The sequence below is a fragment of the Trichinella spiralis genome, assembly GCF_000181795.1.
Source record: "Trichinella spiralis strain ISS 195 chromosome Unknown Scfld4, whole genome shotgun sequence".
NCBI lineage: Eukaryota > Metazoa > Nematoda > Enoplea > Trichinellida > Trichinellidae > Trichinella > Trichinella spiralis.
This window is the reverse complement of record NW_003526943.1, coordinates 4,981,772-4,989,421: the sequence shown is the minus strand read 5'-3', so window position 1 is coordinate 4,989,421 and position 7,650 is coordinate 4,981,772. Positions and strand designations below refer to the sequence as shown.

The window sequence follows — 7,650 nt, the reverse complement described above, 5'->3', positions numbered from 1 at the left end:
AGAATTGGAAAAATTGCTCTGGCATCAGGCACAGACTGGCAATGTTGCCATCGATCATCAAAATTTCAGACTGTGCATCGTCTGCTAAAAAAATTTACAATTACGCAAAGTACAGAAAACTGAAACGCAAGCATTTGGAAAAGCACTGAGGATAATTCTAATAAATGCCTTATAAAATATTACAAATCAAAAACTCTCTATGTCGGCCACACATGCAATTCATTTTTATAAAATTTGCTGTAAAAATAAGAGAAACGCAGCAACCTTATTTTTTAGTTGCAACTTTGTGATATGTATGATGACAGAAAGACAACTGTCAGTGCAATAATTATAAAAGGATAAAAATGCAAAAGTTACAGATGAGAAAGATTATAAAATAGCTATAAAATGGACGCACAGAATTTGTTTAATTGAGATGTAAAATAGCTGAACAGTAACTATCTGAAACTAAAATAACCATAACATTTGTACGATGATTTTACCTCTTTTTGAAATATTGTTTGACTTTATTGAAAATGAACAAATATTGTCATTATATTTTCTTGGAATCAAATATTGCTCTACTGAAAGTTTATTTGCGTTCATAAAATGAAAATATTTTTTGCTAATAATTATTGAGCATTTCAATTTTTCAATGGGGATATATTTAAACTTTTCTATTTATGAAATGAAATAATTTAATTAAGTTTTTTGAAGCAATTTTATTGCTTATAATCTAAAACTTTTTCCAGTGCATAATATTACTTTTTACCTCAAATGATTCTAAACTGCATATAAATGATAAATGTATATGATTATAAAATACACTTTGCAATCATTAATCAATCAGTAATAATCTGTGATCGAGTTAAAAAATTGCTGCAATTGCTTTTACTATTGTTCATTATAACATTATTAAGGGAATGTACGCAATACTCTATTTTAAAGTTATATTTTGTTGGTAAACTGAAATTAAACTAAATTTAAATAAGCTTTTTATTTAAATTTTTCAGTGATCTAATATTGCAAGTAGTAATATTCTATAATTCTGAAGAAAAGAAAAAATTTTAGAAAAAGAAAAACAACTAAGTAGTTTATGTTCTATGTTCAAAATTAAAGAAATTACCAAATCACATAATGAAGCCGACACTAAAAAATTAGATAAAATCCACGCTATACTATTAAACGCCATCTGATGATAACTGAAATAACATCTTTTGAATTTGTCTTTATATGATGTATAATTAATTGAAACACTGTTGTTTGTTTATGTCATGTATTTACATTATGCACTTTATTAAATATAATTCGTAAAACATTTCCTTGAGTTATTCTGATTATTTTTATTATGAGAAAACATTACAGTGCTGCAGTTGAATAAATGCAAATACAAGATAAATTTTAAGGATGCTTCATGCGTTTCTGAAAATATTTGCATCTAAACAATATGAAAGATTAAAAATAACACAAACTGACTTCTCTCTATTTCTTTTTGATGACTAAAATTATATCGTATTGCTATTTGTCAATATACAATATTGAAGTGTGTTTAATTTAAGTACGCAGCATAACTTTCTTTTCCTGGGCAATCTGGTGCTTTACTTTGATTTTAATTGTTTTCTTTTCTGTTTGTCAGATATTGTTCTTCTGAGTAGCTAAAGGCTATTCAAGTACAAAGGGAAAATCTAAAATTTATAAATTGTCAACAGCTGCAGTTTTCGGCTAAAAGTAAGATTGTGATTGCTGAATGTTAGCATCGACATATTTTCTGATTTCACCTGTAGTGTTCTCTGAAAATGTTTCTGGTTTCGATGAGAATCTTATCTTTGCTTTCTTTCAAGTTTCTTTAGCACCCGTTCACAAGAGTTATTGTTTTTTCTTATGTTTATTTTAAATTAAAAAAATAAGAATATCGGATTTTATTTAAAATAGCCATCTGTGTTTATACATTTTTTGTAAATTGAATTAAATTTGTTTCTCAATATTTAAAATAAACTGGCTACTGGGTTGACTAAACATTCAAGTTGCAATTGTTGTATTACGATGATAATCAAATGTTCAGCATTCCAGATCAAAAAGAATCTGTTGGATTTTGAAATCATTTTACCAAACAAAACTAAAAGCAGAGACAGTTATTTTTCATCTCAAGTTCACTCCATTATGGGTGTGTCCATTATCTTGCTCTAGTACCGCATATGCTCTGCTGAAATATAGTCATTGTTAATTATCCGTTTTCACTTGCCGCCGTAATTTTCATTCCTATTGTTGAGAGTGAACAATAACTGCGCAACATCAAAGGGTTCGCTGTCTGGGTCAAGCAGTGAGTTGCCCATTTGAGAAAGCGTCTGCCTGCAGCATTGTAAAAATTCCAGGCTAGCAGTAGTATTGCTTGCATTTATGCCTTGTGCATTTCTATGTCATAATAGTGGTCAGAGATACTGAAATGCCAGCGTAGGGCAGTGTGAAATGTTTAATAAGTATGTGGTGCAGTATGCACTGACTTCACATTATATAAAAAGTATGTGAAAAATTTCTCAGATGCAGCGTAGCTGCTGCACAGATTAAAATAAAAATGCTTTTCCCTAGATTAGGGGAAATTTAACCCTTGGGTGGTGACGTGCATGATCTGACCGTTAGTGATAGCGTGGGGTCCGCTGGCCCCAACTCGTTATTTCCCATTTATTGATGTTGGAACCGGGATGGTCGAAACCAGAGGAATTTTTGCTTGCGCTTTCCAATTGGTTGTTAAAAAATCGCTTTCCCATTGGATAATAATGGCGTAGGGTCTCATTTCATACTAATGGCGCCATGATATTGGTTCTCTTATGAAACTTTTCATGGCATTATCATCCAATGGGAAAATGATTTTTTAACAACCAATTGGAATGCGCAAACAAAAATTCCCCCGGTTTAGAACAAACCGTAGTCTGCTGATCAGTATAGACTTGAAGAAATAAAAATTGCAAAAGCAAATTATTACTTCAAGTAGAATAATCTTCTGTAATCAGTGAAATGTAAAACGCCGAAGCTTTTCAAATGCATCATTTAATATCATTTTAAATACTTTAAGACAATGACGTCTGGGGAAGACTTTGTTTTGGCAGAGTAAATCTAAACATGTACTGGTACTTACTACGGGTTCTAACATTAGATTGCTAGAAATTAGGAGAACCTGGAGCATGGATGTTACATTCACGATCGTACCTCAATGGTATCAACAGCTTTCTACGATCTTTGCCTTTGTGTGAGTAAGCTGGTGCCAGCTGTCTACTGTTTATGTACAGGTAAAGATATTGGCACATACGGGTATATTTTTTAAGTTTTAATAAACAAAGCGACAATCCTCAGAGTCGCTCTTAATCCACAAACAATAATTTGTGATTTTGAAATCGCCCTAATACCACTTTAAAGTCGTTCACTGATATGTTGTTTATCATTGTTGTTGTTAGTTGTTCTTTACTGTTGTTGCTGCTGTTGGTTAGTGAAAAATGAAAATCACTATTTAACTTATTTTTTGTATTGTTTTTCTTGAATTATTACTATTGCATTTGATATGACGTCACTTTTTTACAATAAAATATAGAATGATAAAAATTATTTTCGAGAATGCTGATCATGAAGAAGTATAAACTTCACCACAAATAATATATTTGAATAAACAAAATTTCAATGAATGACGAAACTTCAAACAGACAATATAATTTTCGAATAATAAAAATTTTCACTACTAATGTTACGTCAATGCTATTAAAATTACATAATCCTAAATAAAATATCTGAATCAATGAAATGAAAAAATATTACTGATAATCACAAGTGAAAGGTTTGAATGAATGAGCAATTAGACAAGGAAAATCAATAAGACAACGAAATCACGGCCCAATAAAATAGCGCAGTCAACGACCAATAATAAAATGGGTTGAAAAGTGAGACCGAATTGGATCATCCCAAAATCACTTTGTTGTTTTTTCTGAATTATTATTATCGCATTAGGTATAACGTCACTTTAGTACAATAAAATATAGAATAATGATAAAGATTATTATTGAAAATGATGATCACTAAAGAGTTAAACTTCACCACAAATAATGCATTAAAAAACAAAACTTCAATGAATGATAAAGCTTCATAAATTTTGAGTGAAACAAACTCAATATAATTCTCGAATTATAAATATTTTTATTATTAACCCTTTGATGGATTGTTGAGGTGTATCACCCACCAACGGGTTTTCTTTTCGACTCATTCTGTCAATTTTCATTTTATAGTCTGAATCTTTGTGAAATGCCTTTTGAAACAATAAGGCATATTTTGAAAAAAACATTGCAATGTTTCAGGAATTTTTGTTCCGTCTACAGAACATCGTAAAGTTAAAAGGTACGTTGTTGGATTGTTGGGGTGTGGCACACCCTAGTTTAGAAAAACACGTGTAAAAAGCTGGAACTATGTTCAATTTTTATGAAATTTGTTTTATTGGATAGTACGAAAAATGCTGTATTTGATGGTATCATAGCATTTTCAATTTCGATAATTTTACAGCCTTTTATTGGCAAAAAATTCAACAAAATTAACGTTAAAAAATCCTGGCATAGCTGTCTGCGAGCTTTTTAGTGCTAAGCTCTTCAAAGAAAAGCTGAAGGTGAAAAAGTGGAAGTACATTAATAATGGCCGCTTTATTCTACATTTTGATTTAGAATAAGCAAGAAACTGCTGTTTATTTGTTGTGAATAAAAAACCTTAACTATATAAACGAATATATGTACATTTTCCAGACGATGAAGCAATGTTCATATCTAGTTTTTGAAGTTAAAGCAAGAAAACTGCTTTTTGAAATATTTTGTGCAGCAAGAGTTCATGTTTTATTGCATCCTTACTAAAGTGCCATAATTTAATTATGAATCCTTGGTGATTTCCAACTATTTGTTTAATGTTATTTACCTTTCCATCTCTTTTCAATGTTTAGTTTTATGTTTACTTATATGTATAATTTTAAGCAGAACTGATGAATTATGAGCAAATCATCATAATAAATGGCGCACTGAATTTTGAACTGATGGACATTTATTTTGGATATCATGTGTAACGTGCCTGCTTATGAAGCCTGTCTATTTGATTCAATTTTATTAGTTTTGTTCCTAACTGGGTTTTTGCTTTTATTCAGTGTAATAAAATCTTTGTAATGCCAAGCGCACTAGCTACGAAGTAAAAATGATGATAAACAGCCACACTGCCACAATACTGATTGAAAGCGGAATGGAAACGCTGACCAAAAACAATAATGGTTGCGTTGCATCTCTGCGTTCTCTGTCCAATTAGAAGTGAAGTTAAAAGGCCAGAATGAGTACATTTTTCAACTGCATAATCACAATGTTGTCCTCTATATATAACACCGTTTGTGAATGTCTGATGAAATGTTTAAAAGAACTTTAGAAAAATATTTAAGTTTATCCTTCTTTCATATCTTTAGTAACATCTTGGCTGATTTTCCAATTAAACAGCAAAGTTTTTACGCACTTACAAATAATGAATTTTTATTTGTGATATGATTGTACAATTAAGCAGTACTTTCAATGCCCTTTTAATTTAAAAATGCAATGGTAAATAGCTATAATGAATCAGAAAAAGATTTCATTTCATCAGTTGAATTTTTCAAAAAATTTACGAAAAAATTATTTAACAATTGTACGTTTTTTTATTTTTCATATTTTATTATATTTTCATCTATATTGATACATTTATAATTCTACTTAAATGCTTGAGTTTGCAAATTTATATGTTCATGGTTGTAATTTTATCAACACAAGTTATTAATGTTTATGAAATATTAAAACTGAAAAGTGCATTCAAAAATTCAAATCTAAAATTACGTACACTTAATTTTGAGCAAATACTGCTTTAAAGTAAAGTCAAAAAAAGCAATTTTAAACAGGACGAGCATTTCTACTGTTAGTAATGTAATTTCAGTACAACAGTTGTTATAACTACAGGTGAAATTTTTTTGGGTAAGAAATTAAAAAGAATTTTCATTTAATTTAAATATTTTTCATGGCTAATTATTTTACCTTTTAAATAAAATGAATTTTAAAATGAACTAAAATACCAGATTGTCCAACAAAAGAAAGTCATGCTTCGTACTTAAATTAAGCATACTTCAATATTGTATATTGACAAATGGCAATACAATATAATTTTAGTCATCAAAAAGAGATATGGCGTAGTCAATTTCTGTTTTTTTTATATTTCATATTGTCTAGATGCAAATATTTTTCAAAAAGCGTAAAGCATCCTTAAAATTTATCATGTATTTGAATTTATTCAACTGTAGCAGTACAATGTTTTCTCATAATAAAAACAATTTGTCAAGGAAATGCTTCGTGAATTATATTTAATAAAATGCATATTGTAAATACATGACGTAAACAAACAGCAATGTTTCAATTAATTACTTATTATATAAAGACAAATTCAAAAGATGTTAATTCAGTTATCATCAGATGGCGTTTAAAAGTATAGCGTGGATTTTATCTGCTTTCTTAGTGTCGGCTTCATTATGTGATTTGGTAATTTCTTTAATTTTGAACATAGAACATAAACTACTTAGTTGTTTTTCTTTTTCTAAAATTTTTTCTTTTCTTCAGAATTATAGAATATTACTACTTGCAATATTAGATCACTGAAAAATTTAAATAAAAAGCTTATTTAAATTTAATTTAATTTCAGTTTACCAACAAAATATAACTTTAAAATAGAGTATTGCGCACTTTCTCTTAATAATGTTATAATCAACAATAGTAAAAGCAATTGCAGCAATTTTTTTAACTCGATCACAGATTATTACTGATTGATTAATGATTACAAGGTGTATTTTATAATCATATAGATTTATCATTTATATGCAGTTTAGAATCATTTGAAGTTAAAAAGTAATATTATGCACTGGAAAAAGTTTTAGATTATAAGCAATAAAATTGCTTCAAAAAACTTAATTAAATTATTTCATTTCATAAATAGAAAAGTTTAAATATATCCCCATTGAAAAATTGAAATGCTCAATAATTATTAGCAAAAAATATTTTCATTTTATGAACGCAAATAAACTTTCAGTAGAGCAATATTTGATTCCAAGAAAATATAATGACAATATTTGTTCATTTTCAATAAAGTCAAACAATATTTCAAAAAGAGGTAAAATCATCGTACAAATGTTATGGTTATTTTAGTTTCAGATAGTTACTGTTCAGCTATTTTACATCTCAATTAAACAAATTCTGTGCGTCCATTTTATAGCTATTTTATAATCTTTCTCATCTGTAACTTTTGCATTTTTATCCTTTTATAATTATTGCACTGACAGTTGTCTTTCTGTCATCATACATATCACAAAGTTGCAACTAAAAAATAAGGTTGCTGCGTTTCTCTTATTTTTACAGCAAATTTTATAAAAATGAATTGCATGTGTGGCCGACATAGAGAGTTTTTGATTTGTAATATTTTATAATGCATTTATTAGAATTATCCTCAGTGCTTTTCCAAATGCTTTGCGTTTCAGTTTCTGTACTTTGCGTTAATTGTAAATTTTTTTAGCAAGACGATGCACAAGTCTTGGAAATTTTTGATGAATTCGATGGCAAACATTTGCCAAGTCCTGTGCCTGATGGCACAGTTTGCAAT

At 28.8% G+C, this 7,650-nt stretch overlaps 2 protein-coding genes across 2 annotated transcripts; both read left to right on the top strand.

The window, feature by feature from the left end:
• The first annotated feature begins 3,187 nt into the window (after positions 1 to 3,187).
• On the top strand, positions 3,188 to 4,856 carry Tsp_01243 (conserved hypothetical protein). The gene is made up of 4 exons (XM_003377001.1): positions 3,188 to 3,263; positions 4,317 to 4,356; positions 4,519 to 4,618; positions 4,752 to 4,856. The coding sequence occupies exons 1-4, from the start codon at positions 3,188 to 3,190 to the stop codon at positions 4,854 to 4,856; spliced, it is 321 nt and encodes a 106-aa protein (XP_003377049.1).
• Positions 4,857 to 6,473: 1,617 nt separating this feature from the next.
• Positions 6,474 to 7,641, top strand: Tsp_01244a (conserved hypothetical protein; the record flags this gene model as incomplete). The annotated part of the gene is made up of 2 exons (XM_003377000.1): positions 6,474 to 6,539; positions 7,564 to 7,641. Coding segments are annotated over exons 1-2 (144 nt in total), but the record flags the coding sequence as incomplete, so codon positions are not given.
• Between the last annotated feature and the right edge of the window lie 9 nt (positions 7,642 to 7,650).

Excerpts from the sequence above, each read along its gene's own strand:
- Tsp_01243 (XM_003377001.1), top strand. The coding sequence starts at position 3,188 with ATGGTATCAACAGCTTTCTACGATCTTTGCCTTTGTGTGAGTAAGCTG. Across the intron at positions 3,264-4,316 it reads TGTCTACTGTTTATGTACAG|GAATTTTTGTTCCGTCTACA; the intron begins GTAAAGATATTG and ends GCAATGTTTCAG. Across the intron at positions 4,619-4,751 it reads TCTTCAAAGAAAAGCTGAAG|ACGATGAAGCAATGTTCATA; the intron begins GTGAAAAAGTGG and ends TACATTTTCCAG.